Source organism: Lentinula edodes, assembly GCF_021015755.1.
Source record: "Lentinula edodes strain Le(Bin) 0899 ss11 chromosome Unknown C8R40scaffold_9, whole genome shotgun sequence".
NCBI lineage: Eukaryota > Fungi > Basidiomycota > Agaricomycetes > Agaricales > Omphalotaceae > Lentinula > Lentinula edodes.
The window spans coordinates 56,432-71,569 of NW_025764315.1; the positions used below are offsets into that span (position 1 = coordinate 56,432).

Here is a 15,138-nt window from a genome sequence, read left to right on the forward strand (position 1 = left end):
TGATATGCCACCGAGAACCGCGGGTCTCCGCTCCTCTCAAAGTTAATGTCATATTCCATCTTCTAAGGATCATGTTTTATTTTTTTGACTAAGCTTCTATCACAGGTTAAAATGGGGTGCAAAGCCCAGGGATTATGTAACAAAGATTGAAAGAGACAACCAAAAGATGGTAAGTAGTATGTATCACACAAGGTTTGAGCGTGCCTTTTGTATTCTGGTGGGGGGTTTTCCTGAACAATATGTCTCGGTATCCGGTACGGATTGAATATGGCTAGATACACCACTACGACTGGTAGGGTCCTGGTCCGAACTGGTTCGGACTATATAATTATTCAGACGCATGAAGAGCTATGAAGAGAGGGCACCAGTAATCATCGATTAATTAAAAAGGCGAACCTGAGTTTCATGAGCGAGAAGATTAGAAGAACAGCACAAGTCCAGATACGCACCAATTTGGAATCTTCCTTCAACACCTTTGAGTCACAACGACTGTATCACCCAAAAATCATCCCCTACATATGTCACTGTCTCAACCCCGACACCTTTATTGACTTTTTTCATATCTTCCGTTGCCAATTTGGTAATACCCACCCCGACAGCATGTTCTTTGCCTTCCGCATGTATCGCGACGGGAACGCCAGCCGCTAGACCTTCTTCGGCAGGCGGTAGATAACCACCTTTTGATGTGAACCCGGGGCACATCATGTGTGCGCCTGCAAGTAGAAACCTGATAGCACCGCGGTCGACCCTAACCATAGGAAGAATGTAAGGATCTGTGAGAGAAGTAGACTGTGAGTATCATCTGCCAAGGGTTGATGTAGGAATGAGCAGACATTTGTGCAGAAGACGAAGCGTAGGATAGATTGGGCCATCGAAATGTTGGAAGAAGATAGGTTCTCCGTGGACGGTATAGATCGATATATGTTCTCTACTAAGCATTAAAAGCGGATATATGAGTTAACGGAAAATTGGAAAGGAAATTACGGACCATTTTACCAGTACCAGGCCTTCTTTCTTTGGCCAGACCGCCTCCAGTGTTTCTGGCTCAATTTTCCACTGCTCAAGAACGGCTGATCGTATCGATCTTTGAACAGAAGATTTGATAGGCGTTTGTCCTGCAATGTCTGTTGATGGCTGGAATCTGTATGATTATAAGCATCACCGAGCCATCCCCAGGCAAAGGACGGACTTTTTGAACATCGGAGATGCGTCAGTTGAAGTTCGAAGAAAGGGATACTAATAATAATGACAAACACTTCAGATTGATGAATCTACCAATGCGTGTTACTATGTATGGCATTGGGAGGTAGCTTTGTACAAAATCAATTCTACATTATTTTTGAGCACGTATAGCTAGCTAGTAGTACATATGTGGAAAGAAAACTATCGAAAGCAACCTGCAAGCAGGTAAACCATTAAGAATGATACGGAAGCCAAAATGTCATTAAAGAGAAAGTTCATACTGAAGTAGATCATATTTCTTCGTCCTTATCTTCCAGTTGGGAAGGCTTGAGCATACCAGGGATACGCAGCGCCGCTTGCCTCTCTTCCTCAGCCTTCTTCAAATTCTCCGCTTCCTTTTCTTCTAGGAAGAGCTCGGTGTTGTCACCAGAAAATTCCTTCAGCTGTATCAGGAAATCCCGCAAGGCAAGTTTGAAGCGGTTGATATCACTGTTGTACTCAGTAAGTCCATTTACAAACGCTTGTATTTGTATACTGTCAGATACAGGAAATTAGTGATCGAGCTTCAGACATCTATGCAAACACCTACGGCTGAATATGAGGGAAAGCGGTCTTCAATAGGTTGGCAGTATATTCTCGAAGGAACATTGAATTCGTGACATTGGGATCAGAGACTTGAGATGGGTCGTATAGTGGAGTTTGAATAGCGTTGAGCTCGACAAGTTCGAACATGCGTGCGAGTAGGGCACTCTGGAGTTTGAAGCCACTCTTGTGGTCCGTATCCGTGAGGACAAAGAAGATATCTTGGACGATACTGAGGAAATATTGTTGGAAAAAGGCGTTGCTAACGGAAGGATCGCCTGCGTTGGCGAAATTGTTGACAACCTCCAAACACACTAGCATACCATGTAGTCAGTATTGATAGTTCATTTGAAGATGGGCGTTCTCGAGGATCACTCACAGTAAAGACCTGTGTCTGCAATGTCCCGCATTGTGTGTTTGATAGCCCAAATGATACTGTCCATGAACAACTTGAATTGATTGGGAGGTATACTCAACAAAGCTGAGAAAAAATATTAGTTATGGAAGCAGTAGATAAAACTCAATACACTCTTACAGGGGAAGCAATTAATGTTGATGGCTCTCAATAGCTTGAAGAAACCAACCCGATGTTCAGGGAATTCAGCAAAGTCTTGGTTAATCATTGTCAAGGTCGGTTCGAAGACGGCATCTAGGATAGCAGGAATCTGGGGAGTGAGCAGGGCCTGAAAGGAATGATCAGCACAATGAAGAAAAGGAGTATTTAAAACGGGACGCACTCCTAGCCTACTGGTTATGGTGGCCATGACGTTTAGAACTTCAGCATCTCTGGCAGCAGGTACATTGCGGTTGTAGTCACCAAGGATAGCGTCGAGTAAAGGTGGCATGAAATTGTTGTTAACAGCTTCCAAATCCTCTGCCTTTTTGATATACGTCTCCATGAGTTTTAGAATTTCCTTTTTGACTGTTCGCAACTGGCGAACTTTAGGTGTTTTCGTTGCAACGAGACCTACGGATAGTCATTACACAGCTCATATTGTTGCTGGTGAAACCAATACAACGAACCTTCTTTGGCAATAGTTTCGCTGATGATTCCACTAACGGCCTTATAGAGGCCGAGCATATCAAGAAAAATACGTCCGATTTGGGGAAGGTAGAAACTTCCGATAGATGTGCAAGCGGATACATTTGTCTTCAAGACGTTCGATAGTATCTTGATGTTTTCCGTATTTGATAGCACGTCCATATTCTGTGCGGCCTGAGCCATCAAGGAATCCCACTACGAGGCAGTCCGACATTTAGTACAAGTACCATGAAGTAATGTACAACAAAACTTTACCGCATTGTTTGGCAAATCCATCAATTTGGCAATAAGCTTCTCCTGGAGGGGCTTGTTGGGCTGAGCAGATATCATATGACCAACTGCTTCATAGAAGGTATGGACTTGTAACGGCGACAGGTCAACAGTGATTCGGTGAAGGAGACGAAGGATTTCATCGATGAATGGTTCCTGTTCACCGGACTGCTGCATGACAAAGTGTCTTCGGCATTTTTGTGCAATTTTGATGAAGGTGTCGCAGGCCATATCTTGTACACCTATGACAAGAGAGATCGATTTGAAGCGACACGAATCAACGGAAATTTCTCTAAGAACTTACCTTCGTGAGTTTCATGCATGAATTCGAAGAGTTTGTTTACAACCGTCTTCAAGAACTTCCAGTGCGCTTTGAGGAAGCGCGGGTACTGTCCCACAATATACATGATGTCCGAAGCAACGACAGCTTTGTTGTCCTTGCCTCGTTTGATTTCACACAATCCCAATAGGTCCTTGATGACCGTGACAAGGAAGCGTTTCTCAGTTTCTTCATCTGTGACCGAAGGTTGATTCATGTAGACAGGCAGGGAATTCGAGAAACTTACTCATAGCACCAGAAATAGAACCAATTGCCCAACAAAGAGTGTTGAGGTTTTGCCATGACCATTCGGACCCGTCGACTTGTTTCGCTAGTTTTTCCGTAAGAATGGTTTCAGTATCAGCTACGTCCAGGTGAGTGAGGTAAACTAAGAGCTCGCGCATAGACTTGTAGAGGACGATGGTATCGCTCTCTTTCATGAACTCTCGGACGATTTCTCCCTCCTCGTTCTCGACGATGAGAACCTAGACTTGTCTGTTAGACATTGAACTCACGAGTGTCAGTTGAAAATGACTAACCTCTTCTGGCTTTACCATCCGTTCAATGACGACCAACCGAAGATTGGAAAGCACATCGCTGTATATATTCTTTCTGAGCGACATGCCATTCAATATATTCCCATTAGAGCCGCCGAGGTTCAACCCCATCAAAAGTCCTGATTCACCAATGGGTAAGCTCTGAATCTCATCGTACAGTCCCGAGACGAGTTTGTTCCAGTATTCAAGACAGATTTTGAAGATTTCCCGTTCGTCCACTTGGGATACCTTGACCATGTAAAGGTGGGCGTTCAACAAAACATCACGATTGGCCTCGGTCTCCACGGCGCGCAGGTGATGTGTCAGAAAGTTGGATAGGAAAAGTGAGAGATTCAGTACGAGTTCCTGGCCAGCATCTCCGGCATTCGCGTAAGCTTGAGCAATGTTAGTGCTCGGGGGGATCATGCGATTTACAGAGGTCATGACCATCGCAAAAAGTATGACGAATTTGGGGTCGTATTCCGGCCCAACCTGGAGAGCTGCAATTTCGGCCAAACATTTGAGAGTGATATTGCGGAATTCGGGAGCTTCCAGGAACTGCGATACGAAAAGGTCAATATTTTGATTATTGAGCAAACGGAAAATTGCGCACTCTGTTCAACAACAGGTCGATAATGGTAGTCTCGAAGATGAACCCTAATGGGATCCAATTTAAAAACCGAAGAAATGTCTCCAATGTGGCTTTTATTAGCGATGCTTTGTTGGCTTCTTCAAGTACTTCCGAGCAAAGTTTGAAGATATCAGAAAACTCCCCGCACATCTGATTCTTCAAATTCTTGATCCTATTCTGCGTCATCTGCTCAGCCGAGAAGTCAAAGATCTCCTCAGAAAGCAGCTTCAGGATGACCATGTTGTTTTCGCACAAAGAAAGATTGGTTTTGGAAGATTCGACTAGTTCCGTGATAAAGTTGGGCCAATTGTGTGGCCATTCTTGTTTGAGAATCTGACGGGTCGCCATTAGTTGCTCAGACTGGTAATTGCGATTAAACTCAACGACGCACTTGGATAAGGGCGAGGTTCAGCTTGTTGATATATGTTTTCTCTTTTCGTGACAGAGTCTCATCCGATGCGACTTTGACCGTGGCTCCAACGACAAAGTTACGAATACCTGGCACATGGTCAACTTCCGATTCAGGCTACACATATCAGTGACTCGCCTTGTCGTTGACCTTCTGGTAATGTCTTCCATCTCGTCGTGATCAATTTCTCTAAAATTTGAAGGCCAATGTACTGGAGCGACAGTAAGACGCAGACGATCTCAGAGTCAGATGAGAATTGCGGCACACCTTGGCCTGCGGAAAGTTGGAGTTCTCCAGAATGCTTGGCACTTTGGTCCATGAATCTGGATTTTCTTCAAAGCGAGTCAAGACCTGTTGGGCCATTTGTTGCTGGAAGGATGTCGAGCTTTGAGTCCGATGTATATGCGTCAGATGTGACATGATTACTGACCTCAGGCCCCGAGCTGGTGTAGAAGGCCATAACGACCTTGTCAAGGAGTGCGACATCAAAGTCGCCGGAAAAATCGAGCAGTGCCTAAACATCTGTGAGCATATGGAAATCGGGAAAGTAAGAGAAGAAAGACCAACCTCCATGATGGACGAGGATAACGCGCGATCTAAAGAGTGAGATTAGAAAGCGCGGAAAGGGTCCGACGAACGAACAGGCCACGCGCGCACAGCCATTGTACGCTGACTCATCATGATGGGCCGGGCCGTAGAAAATGCCAACTCCGACACAGCGACCACCCTTGTCCTTTCAAGAAATATGATGATATGCATGTACATAGTCCACTTCCTACGCTACAATTACAATGAACGTGTCGCAATACATACATATGTGGTGCTACAAGAATAAATCAGTCATGTTCATACACTGTACCGGCACTGTACAGAACACTGCCGCAAGCGAGTCTTCTTAAGAGTCTTCTTCTGATCTCGAGGAAGAATCAAAAGTGAACATGAATCGCAGCCGAAGAGAGTGATTCTGTCGGACAGTACGGACATTTCACGCGTCTGAGTAATTGTAGGAGATGCAGGAAAGGATGAGCGCACGCATAACAGATCATGGTATCAGACATACCCCGAGGACTTCGCGAGCTTCTGCAGACTGTCTTTGGCGATGACATGCCCACAAGATATCATCATGGGTGGGTTATGTTCCGTGCTTTGTTCCTTGGAGACAGGGCAGGTGAATATAGAATGGTATCGGTTTTCCGGAGGGAGGCTGATTTCAATCTGCGAGCACAATATGAAGGGTGATTAACGAAGCTTCAAAAAAGGGGATGACATAGAAAGAGAGTGTAAGCATGCGTACTGGTAACTCATCTCTCTGACTCCACTCATTCTTCCTTTCTCGTAGAACCCGACGACACTTTTCAATCTTCGCAAGTGCACCCCCGCCTCCGATATCACCTACAACTCTTAATGGAACCTGCCGACTCATGCCCAAACTGGCACTATATTCTTTAGCAAACAGAGGTTCCAGCTCAAGATGCATGGAAGGAGAAGCTAAATCCGCATAAGGTGATGATTGCAGTCTGGACAGGGGTAGATAGATAACACAGTTGAGAAGCCGTTGAAACTCTACTTGGTGATCATGGAAGAAAGGCCTGAGTTCCGCATTGGCGTAGGATATTGCAGGGAGAGGATTCGAAAGATGGGATGACAGGAGAAGACGGATATACTGTGAACGATGAAGGTAAAACTCAAGTGGTGAGCCACGAGCTTGAAGGAATGCTCGATGTCGCCTGGTCCACCTGAAACTACAGTCGAAAGGAATTCGGATTAGAAGTAACTGAACACGTACAAGAGAGCAGGGCCTATATCCTGATTCCGGAGGGATTTTAATATACGATGCAGTTCAATGAACTGGGTTCGGAGTTCCGGAGGAATGTCAGCATTTGATTCCTAGACAATCGTTAATAAGAGACGGCTTTGACGCGAGTTCATCCTACCTCTAGAAACGTATGCGCCGTATCAAATTGACCCGTTCGTAGGAAGTGTAGCGCAATGGTCCTCTCCAGAGCTGCAATCGAATCATCGCTTTCAAACAGGTCCGGATAGGAAGGTAAATTAGCAGGAAATTTCTACCGAAGCTTACAATATTAGCAAATTTCCCCCAAATCATACTCACTCAACGTCACTAAGGGACTACACTCACTTTATCTATAGCCTTGCCCAATTTCGCCGTTGCAGAATATATCTCTTTCTGGCGATCATCTATGTCTTTCTTCCTAACCTCTACTACTTGAGCCAGAGTATTTCCAGAGTCTTCAATTATACTGTCTATATTAGCCTTTGCAGATTGGAGAGTAGCTAGAAGGGCATCGAGAGAATCTGATATGGAGGCTGTCTTGATTTTCCCAGAGGACTCCGCAGTGAGTTTCTCGAGCTTGCTGAGCTCTTTGAGAGAAGCATCCATCGTAGGTGGAGGCCAAATTGAACGAGTTCAAGTTGGCAACTTGGTTAAGCGCCAGCAAGGCGCCTAAAACCAAATGCGTTTCTTCACCGGCGATGAATTGGGAAACCTCAAAATTTTACAACTCAAAACATCTGGTTCAGACACCTCCAAATTGGAACAGCTTAACAGGCCCACAGAAAAGCCCGAAAATTCTGGCGTACAAGTACTCTCGGCTCGCACACAGAGTGATTCACCGGTGACCCTGGTACTGTATTTCCGTCTTCAACTTTTGATGTTCAAAGTGCTCACAATTTCATGAAGCACAGCTAGCCGCAGGATACTCTAACGGAAGAGCAGAGCTACTTACCATCGCAGAAGATGATGCGATCACAAGCTTGCAACAATGGACAGAAACCCGTCTCAAAAATGGCCAAAGATATGTTGGAATACATTGCACCGAAAGGTAAGTCATCAACTCCCTCCGATATTCTATTAATTCTCTTCTCTCTACCAGAAACGTGCTTTCTTGCACATCGAATGGCGCACTACGAATGACCGTCATTGAACAAGATTCATCGGACACTGCGCCAACATTCTTAACCACTTCCTTACCCACCCGTCTCTGTGACTGGCGACTATCCGAGAACCAAAATACCTTTGCCTACGGAGGCGATGAGGTCGACTTGTCTGTTTGGGACACCGAACGTGCATTCCAGAATCGAGTCGAAGACCTCACGTCCTCCACAGCAGCAGCCAAAAAGCGAAAACGCAACGATACACTTTTCCCTGGCGAGATCTGGCGAGCGAAGAATGTGAGGAACTGAAATTCTCCACGAAATATTCATACTTATCGGATTCCAGGTACCCAATGACAACCTTGGGCTCCGTCAACCTATTCGAATCACGGCTCTCTGCTATCTTTCTGCGTCCTCAGGTCCTAATCATCACCTCCTTACAGGTACCCAACTGGGATCTGTACGACAATATGATACTAGAGCCGCCCGAAGGCCCACATCCGATTGGAAAATAGCAAAAGTAGGCGGTGTAGAGACACTTGAACAAGGTTTTAATCTTCAGTGAGTCGTGTTTTGTGAATCTTTTCCCGTTCAATCGAGCTCACCATGGGGAAATGTCAGTGAGGTATTCGTGAGCGATAGTGGCTCAAACTTGTTCGCCTTAGATTTGAGGAATGGACGTGTTTCATACAGCTATAAAGGTTTGTTTTAGTCCTTGACGTTGATTCCCATTCCATTCTAATTGATTTTGAAGGATTGGCTGGATCTGTCACTTCAATAGCACCTTCACCTACTTTTATGGTTTCGGTCGCTAGGGATCGCTATTGTCGTATTCATAGTACTTTTCCTGCTCCAGAACAACCAGGGCAACAACAAGAACACAAGGGTGAAGTCCTGGAAAAGATCTTTTCAAAGAGTACACCTACAGTGGTTGTATGGGATGGTGATCACTCTTCGACGAAGCCAATCGCATCGTCCCAGGAACTCGAAGAGGGAGATGGAGACTCAGATGAGGACGTATGGGATAACATGGAAGAAGTTGATGATGATGGAGAGGTACAAGGCAGCAAGACGACCAAAAAACAACGCAATGATTGATTGCTTTGGTACATCCTCCGTCTAAAAGTACAAATATTTTTGTTGTACAGTAATGTGTAATTGCCCATTTCCTTGTTTTCTTCATACACTATCCGCAATGAGCCTTGCGGGATTCTCAACGTAACCCCTCCAGCACTCAACAAACGCAGCAAGCTCTGCACCTTCAATGACACGATGGTCAGCACTCCATGAAACACCAAGTTTTAGTCTCCTTTCCCCACTACCATCCCCTCGATCAACATCCCACACCCATTTTGCTCGCCCTAGCGCTACTATAGCAACCCCGCCTCCAGGAACTAGCACCGGAGCAGCGAAGTCACCGGCACCAATTGCACCAACGTTAGATACGGTTAGGGTTCCTCCGCGTTTTGGCATTTCCTTTGGTGTCAAACCACAGGGAATTTGACGACCAAGATGGGAAAGGTATTTCAACTGAGAGGATAGAGCGTACATGGAATGCGAGTCTGCACTTTGAATGGTAGGTGTGTAAAGGCCATTGGGTGTAGAGAGTGCGACGGATATGTCTGAATGAGGGCGAATAGTCAAGGTTGGCTTCGATGAAGGATCAGTGGTTGTAATGGACGCGCGAAACAGTGGCCATTCAAGCATGGATTTAGCCAGTGTCTTGAGAAGGAATGGGAGGTAGGTAAGACGCGTATATTGACCTGATGGAGGGACTTCTGGTGGTGGAGAGGGAGGATAAACAGATGAGGGAGAAACTGCCAAGGGGAGTGTGGGGATAACAGATGGCGGGAGAAAGTGTGGTGGTATGTTTGCGTTTAACGATGGCAGTAAGCCATGCAGGGTGGTGAGGTCAAGAGTTGTAGAATATCTACCATTGCGTGTTCAGTCCAGAACGCGTACTAGTGTCGAGAAACTCACCCAAAGTGGGGTATATGTAGACTCTAGATTGCTGGTCAGTGTCAATATCGACGTGATTTATTGATGAGTGTACCTTTTCCATGGCTTTCCACATACTATGACGCGTCCTTCCAAGCTCAACGACGACGTCCTGATCATCTTGCAAGGCTACTGGAGCCCCGGTCGTTGCAGCACCAGCCAGATAATCGTCGATATCCCGCCTCTCTATCCTTCCGTCCTTTCCACTTCCAGGAGCTAGCTGAGAAAGATCGACGCCACGCTGGCGTGCAATATGACGAACGGAGGGAGTAGCGTAAATCGGGGAATTGGATTTGGTGTCTGGGGTAAATGTGGGGTCCATTGGGTGCTTTCGTCGTGGGGCACTGGCGAATTCCTTTGAAGATCCGGGCTCTTGTTCTGACTCGATAGTAGGCAGTGAATTCGTATCAGGATTCGATGAAGTGTTTACAGGTTCCGCAACGTTGGGACTTATTCCAATTGCCGCCTCCTTGACCACTTCAATCAAGCATAGGTTAGACCCTACCTTTGCCACTTGTCCTTCTTGAACCAATAGCTCTGTGACAACTCCATCAAAAGGGCTTGTGATTTCCTAAGGGAAGCAATTCACAGCGGGTTCAGTATTAGGAAGAAAGCACTTACAACACTAGCTTTATCACTTTGAACCTCACACAATGGATCGAATGCCTGGATGACTGCTTGCGGCTTGACATTCCTATTTGTATTCTCAGTGTCAGTTCTTTGAGGAAGACGACGCCCTAACCATTTGATGATTTCGCATTCCGTGATGCCTTCACCAATGTCCGCGAGTTTGAACTTTTCAATGACCTTCCGTGAATTCTGGACGCGACGACTGGTGTGCAGACACGCAACAAGAAATCTTTTTCCCTGCAAACGACGAGTGAACATGGTGAAGGTAAAGAATCCAAGCTCCGGCCGAGATCCGAGGGATCTTCCGAACGCCGCTTCGACCACCCACAACCGTCTCATGACCAGACTTTTACAAAGTATTCGGACCTTACCGACCACGAGTGAGCTCTTCGAAAAGAACACCACAAAGGTTTTAATATCGATGTCATATCATCTAAAACTAGGCGCAACTCGTTGTACCTTGCAACCGCTACCTCTCGAAATAATACATCCGGAAAGCTTTCGTTAACTAGTACTACATATGTAGGCAGTGAAGAATGGTTGACTTTCAACGTCGCCGTACAAACGTTTTGGTTAGTGGTTGATCAAAATCCTTCAGTGCATGCTTACATTACAATATATGTGGCTTACGACTGTACATACGCCGTTCTCAGCCTCGCTGTTACAGTTTGTGCCGGATTTCTTTCCTAGCTATTTGGCCAAACCGTTGTTCGGGTACCCCACTTGCAAATCTTTCGGCTTGTGCTACACATGGGATATAATAATTAGAACAACAATTTTCCCTAGATATCCAAGATACCTACCATAGCTTTCTCTGAGGTTAACGGCGTTTGGGTCATTCTTCTCATTCAAACCAGCGCGAAGCAGCTTCTTTACTGCTAGTACAGCAGCGGGATCTAAGCCTTCAAGTTGCTGTTGCAAGTGAGCGCGTACATCAGCATGAAATTCCTCTGTTGACTTAGATGGAAAAATCTCGCTATTCGAAACATCTTCACGTAAGTATGAAGTCAAAAAGAACCTTCCAGGAAGTAAAAACCACCCACTTTATGAAATTACATGCGACCAACTCTTGAGCGGTCTTTTTCTTTCCCCATATTAAGACTTCATTGGCTCTAGCAGGACCCACTTAAAGAAATACTCAATGAGGCCAGACATTGCTCAAGTACAATGAACCTACTTCGGTTGATGAAGCTCACGCTTGAACCACCTTCAGAAATTATGCCTAAGGAGATTCAAAGTTGAGCTAGAAATTCGGCCTATCCCTTCCCCTTGGAAAGATCCTAACCTAGAAAGGTGAATGGTACAGACAACCAAGAGTCCGGTACCGAGAAGATGAAGTCAAAGTATCCCAGAAATGCTTGATTAGAAGAATATCGTATTAGTTCACCTCTACTTCACATCGATAATGGAGACTTAAAGCGCTTACCGGCGGCAATACCTTCGAAAGAGCATCAGAACATATTTTCAGGCAATAAAGCAGGAACTCATCCATATTCACCCATGACAGGACCGTTGAGGGCAGCGACCAGAACCTTGCTGTGAGAGTATAACTATATTTATTGATTCTCTTCGTGAAGCGAATCTGGAAGCACAATAGAACGCTTGTACATACAGCTTGACCACAGTCCGTTGTCGTATAAGAAATTCTCTTCAGAAACATTTCTCGCAGAGTATTATTCGAGCTCGTAGGCGACAAAGCAGTCTGTGGTCCTACATTCGGCAAGGAACGGCCCATAACATCTGTACCGCTGAGTTTAATGAAAGTCAGCACAACTTGGATCTATAGAAAGACAATAAGGAGTTACTTACGCGCAAAACCACTTGCCAGTCGCTACGATGCAGATGCCTCGGAAAGTAAACTTGGTAATAAAGTGGCGAGACGAACCTTGCCAGACCGTTACCAGAACATCATCTCTTCTGTCAATCTCTCTTAGGGCATTCGCAAAGGCATCGTAATCTGACAGCGATGCAAGCGATTGAATAACTTCGCCGGGTTAGGTTCGAGGAATACGAACCTTCGACCGTAATTGCATTGTACGATTTGGGACGGTTGAGGGTAATTGTAGCTATCCTATCTGAGATATTCACGCTGAGTGTACTCATGGTGGTCCTTGATTCTGAGAGGAAGATATCAAGCTATAGTGGAGTGAGGTATTCGCGGGATCGGAAATTGTGATACCCGGGGATAGTATCGTGACTGATCCCAGGGAACAAAGCGTATGATACCAAGTCGATTGAGGATACATAATTCTCAGCTGCCGCCGTACTTGCTCAGTGCTGCAGTCTACTAACTTTGGACATGAACATCGGCGTATGGCTCCTCCATTGTAAGACCTGGACGTAGCTCTCGACATGGAGGATAACCTGCCAGTCGTTATTTATCTATCTAAGTAACATTCATGCTAACTTGCTTCATGCCCCAGGTACAAGGTCAAACTCGACGATCAAGGACTAGATCTGAATTTCAGTATGTAACCTGTTTCCGTTGTTTTGATTCACCCTCGAAGACGGTACAAGTATTACCTCTACTAATGACCATGGGGATCCGGATCACCCTTGGGTTCTACAAACGAACGCAATCAGTTAATCTTTTGCTCGAAAATGCTATGTACATACCTGGAACACATTGTATCGCATCGTCTATCCTCAGAAGAGATACTGCCGCCTCATACGCAGATTTCAAGCTCTTGACTTTACTCATTGTCGGCTCTAGTACACCGGCAGTAACGTTGTCTCGGACGTCTCCAGTCATAAGATCAAGCCCGTATCGCAAGAGCGCCTTTTTAGGATCACCGACAGGTGCGTTTTGTGCAGCGTGATGATACGCGCGCAATTTGGCAACAAGATCCGTGGAATCTTTAGCAGCGTTCACTGCCAACGTTTTTGGAATTGACAACAATGCACTGGCGAATTCAGCGATGGCGAGTTGCTCTCGCGAGCCCTAAATAGCAATATTATGGTACAATCAAATACAAAATGTGAACGACGTACCAATGTTGTTGCAAAGTTCTCCAAGTAGATACTAAGTGCTGACTCAACCGCACCACCACCTGGAACTACTGAACCACTTTCTAGGGTACGCTTGATGATCGAGAGTGTATCATGTAACGCTCTCTCCATCTCATCGAGCATGTAGTCATTTGCACCTCTCAGGATGATCGATGAAGAGTTGACAACTTTTGTACCTTTGACCAAGATGAGCTCGTCGTCCGAAATTCGCTCCTGGACGACTTCGTCTGCTGTACCCAGATAGCTAGCCTCGAAGCTCTCCTCGCCTTCCAAATTGGCCAAAGTGGAAATCAGTTGACCACCAGTTGCCTTTGCGATCCTTCGTAGGTCCTCTTTCCGACATCTACGAACGGCCATGGCACCGGCTTCTACGAATTCTTTCAAACACAAGTCATCGATACCCTTTGTGGTGAGGACGACGTTGGCGCCTGCTCCCAAAATCTTTCGAATTCGTTCGAGGGTTATTTCGGCTTCTCTAAGATGGTATGAGATCATGGCATACTAGTCAAACTCGGAAATAAGAAACACACCGCTTCCGTATTTCTTCGAGCTGGTTGGGATCTTCAACCAAGATTTGGACTCCAAGTTGCATACGGGCCTTCTGGAGGTTGATGTCGAGACACGCAATCTTGGCGTTAGTGATTCGTTTTTTCATGGCTGAAAATGAAAATAGGTAAAGGAATGAGACGAGGAACAGAAGCAGCGTACCTTGACTAGCAACAGTACAATTCAATGCATATCCCTGGACGAATAGGGATTCCCGAGCGCTTCGACCGTGAGCTTTGAGAACATTTACGGCTTTCACAGGATACTTGACGTCCCCTCTTAAATTTATGGTCTTTACGGCCAGCATAGCCTCGACTGCCATGGGTGCAAAGATATCATCGTCACTGCGGTGCCATTCATAAAATGGCTTTTCAAATCCAGCAAGTGAAAGACTCACTTCCCGATGATCTTACTGGACATAGATGTCTTCGCAGTATTGATCAGTGCATCCCGTCCCAATGAATCCACCTTGATGCTGAGCTGGTCTTGCATGAATTTAACTGCTTCTCTGCAAGCCAAGCGATAGCCAGTGATGATTGTGGTTGGGTGAATTTTAGCTTTGACTAGTTCGTTTGCACGACGAAGGAGTTCAGAGGCAATGATGACGACAGATGTTGTGCCGTCTCCGACTTCCTTGTCTTGCTTTTGTGCAAGGTCAACAAAGACTCGACCTGCAGGGTTCTCAACGGAGAGGAGTGATAAAATCGTGGCGCCATCGTTTGAAATGGTAACTTCCTGGGCAAAATAGTGGTATAAGGTTTTGGATCTCTGTTACTGACGAGTTCAAGCGCACCCCGATGTTATCCACAAGCATTTTGTCGAGCCCAAGAGGGCCCAAAGAGCTCTTCAAAGTGTTCGCGATAGATAGTGCAGCGATTACTGTCCATTGAAGACATGATCATGATAGATGACGGGAAATTTAACGAGTACGCACCATTTTGATCCCTGATATCTTGCCCTGACACACGGTCTCCGCCTAAGAAAGCTCCTGCTCTTGGATCTCGCTGGAACATTAGAGAGAAAAAGGTACTATGTATCGGGAAGGAATAACTTGAGATTCAGAAAAGACGCGTTCGCGTCGGCTTACAA

The 15,138-nt window shown here is 45.7% G+C and overlaps 7 protein-coding genes across 7 annotated transcripts; 1 reads left to right on the plus strand and 6 right to left on the minus strand.

Annotated features, from left to right (window-relative positions):
* Positions 1–47: 47 nt before the first annotated feature.
* On the minus strand, positions 48–1,250 carry C8R40DRAFT_1093777 (uncharacterized protein). Its single transcript, XM_046227621.1, has 5 exons — positions 1,190–1,250; positions 989–1,141; positions 834–931; positions 450–773; positions 48–396 (listed from the first exon to the last, which is right to left on the minus strand). The coding sequence occupies exons 1-4, from the start codon at positions 1,198–1,200 to the stop codon at positions 481–483; spliced, it is 555 nt and encodes a 184-aa protein (XP_046088525.1). The 5' UTR covers positions 1,201–1,250; the 3' UTR covers positions 48–396; positions 450–480.
* On the minus strand, positions 1,241–5,591 carry C8R40DRAFT_1093780 (CRM1 C terminal-domain-containing protein). The gene is made up of 16 exons (XM_046227622.1): positions 5,539–5,591; positions 5,402–5,485; positions 5,239–5,340; positions 5,110–5,182; positions 4,954–5,060; positions 4,545–4,895; positions 3,935–4,489; positions 3,643–3,880; positions 3,381–3,590; positions 3,062–3,318; positions 2,788–3,001; positions 2,502–2,731; positions 2,300–2,447; positions 2,144–2,245; positions 1,772–2,078; positions 1,241–1,716 (listed from the first exon to the last, which is right to left on the minus strand). Exons 1-16 carry the CDS (start codon positions 5,542–5,544, stop codon positions 1,473–1,475), a joined length of 3,228 nt encoding a protein of 1,075 aa, XP_046088526.1. The 5' UTR covers positions 5,545–5,591; the 3' UTR covers positions 1,241–1,472.
* A 70-nt stretch (positions 5,592–5,661) lies between these two features.
* On the minus strand, positions 5,662–7,416 carry C8R40DRAFT_1093782 (CTLH/CRA C-terminal to lish motif domain-containing protein). The gene is made up of 6 exons (XM_046227623.1): positions 7,112–7,416; positions 6,906–7,037; positions 6,758–6,858; positions 6,266–6,707; positions 6,032–6,186; positions 5,662–5,964 (listed from the first exon to the last, which is right to left on the minus strand). Exons 1-6 carry the CDS (start codon positions 7,370–7,372, stop codon positions 5,898–5,900), a joined length of 1,158 nt encoding a protein of 385 aa, XP_046088527.1. The 5' UTR covers positions 7,373–7,416; the 3' UTR covers positions 5,662–5,897.
* Positions 7,417–7,445: 29 nt separating this feature from the next.
* Positions 7,446–8,964, plus strand: C8R40DRAFT_1040210 (uncharacterized protein; the record flags this gene model as incomplete). Its single annotated transcript, XM_046223896.1, has 6 exons — positions 7,446–7,616; positions 7,678–7,814; positions 7,866–8,163; positions 8,213–8,427; positions 8,488–8,567; positions 8,621–8,964. 6 exons carry the CDS (start codon positions 7,446–7,448, stop codon positions 8,962–8,964), a joined length of 1,245 nt encoding a protein of 414 aa, XP_046088528.1.
* Positions 8,965–9,045: 81 nt separating this feature from the next.
* Positions 9,046–10,752, minus strand: C8R40DRAFT_1039661 (2-oxoacid dehydrogenases acyltransferase-domain-containing protein; the record flags this gene model as incomplete). Its single annotated transcript, XM_046223856.1, has 5 exons — positions 9,046–9,796; positions 9,847–9,869; positions 9,920–10,435; positions 10,486–10,558; positions 10,607–10,752. The coding sequence occupies 5 exons, from the start codon at positions 10,750–10,752 to the stop codon at positions 9,046–9,048; spliced, it is 1,509 nt and encodes a 502-aa protein (XP_046088529.1).
* A 403-nt stretch (positions 10,753–11,155) lies between these two features.
* Positions 11,156–12,597, minus strand: C8R40DRAFT_1040045 (ClpP/crotonase-like domain-containing protein; the record flags this gene model as incomplete). The annotated part of the gene is made up of 10 exons (XM_046223881.1): positions 11,156–11,238; positions 11,298–11,470; positions 11,538–11,619; positions 11,672–11,716; positions 11,780–11,851; positions 11,993–12,044; positions 12,107–12,242; positions 12,304–12,325; positions 12,380–12,451; positions 12,510–12,597. The coding sequence occupies 10 exons, from the start codon at positions 12,595–12,597 to the stop codon at positions 11,156–11,158; spliced, it is 825 nt and encodes a 274-aa protein (XP_046088530.1).
* Positions 12,598–12,727: 130 nt separating this feature from the next.
* C8R40DRAFT_1271379 (chaperonin Cpn60/TCP-1 family) lies at positions 12,728–15,119 on the minus strand. Its single transcript, XM_046234050.1, has 8 exons — positions 14,984–15,119; positions 14,843–14,928; positions 14,447–14,784; positions 14,212–14,393; positions 14,034–14,160; positions 13,486–13,978; positions 13,111–13,435; positions 12,728–13,057 (listed from the first exon to the last, which is right to left on the minus strand). Exons 1-8 carry the CDS (start codon positions 15,060–15,062, stop codon positions 13,023–13,025), a joined length of 1,665 nt encoding a protein of 554 aa, XP_046088531.1. The 5' UTR covers positions 15,063–15,119; the 3' UTR covers positions 12,728–13,022.
* Between the last annotated feature and the right edge of the window lie 19 nt (positions 15,120–15,138).

Bases quoted from the DNA above. Each gene is read 5' to 3' on its own strand.
- C8R40DRAFT_1093777 (XM_046227621.1), bottom strand. The intron at 932-988 runs GTCCGTAATTTC...TTTAATGCTTAG, and splicing joins GGCCTGGTACTGGTAAAATG to TAGAGAACATATATCGATCT. The intron at 774-833 runs GTCTGCTCATTC...CTTCTCTCACAG, and splicing joins GCTTCGTCTTCTGCACAAAT to ATCCTTACATTCTTCCTATG.
- C8R40DRAFT_1093780 (XM_046227622.1), bottom strand. The intron at 3,591-3,642 runs GTAAGTTTCTCG...CTTCGGTCACAG, and splicing joins TTCTATTTCTGGTGCTATGA to ATGAAGAAACTGAGAAACGC. The intron at 1,717-1,771 runs GTAGGTGTTTGC...TGTATCTGACAG, and splicing joins GCTTTCCCTCATATTCAGCC to TATACAAATACAAGCGTTTG.
- C8R40DRAFT_1093782 (XM_046227623.1), bottom strand. From the start codon at position 7,372: ATGGATGCTTCTCTCAAAGAGCTCAGCAAGCTCGAGAAACTCACTGCG. The intron at 7,038-7,111 runs GTGAGTGTAGTC...AAGCTTCGGTAG, and splicing joins TGGGCAAGGCTATAGATAAA to AAATTTCCTGCTAATTTACC. The intron at 6,187-6,265 runs GTACGCATGCTT...TTGTGCTCGCAG, and splicing joins GTCAGAGAGATGAGTTACCA to ATTGAAATCAGCCTCCCTCC.
- C8R40DRAFT_1271379 (XM_046234050.1), bottom strand. From the start codon at position 15,062: ATGTTCCAGCGAGATCCAAGAGCAGGAGCTTTCTTAGGCGGAGACCGT. The intron at 14,929-14,983 runs GTGCGTACTCGT...TTCAATGGACAG, and splicing joins AGATATCAGGGATCAAAATG to TAATCGCTGCACTATCTATC. The intron at 13,979-14,033 runs GTGTGTTTCTTA...ATACCATCTTAG, and splicing joins CTCGAAGAAATACGGAAGCG to AGAAGCCGAAATAACCCTCG.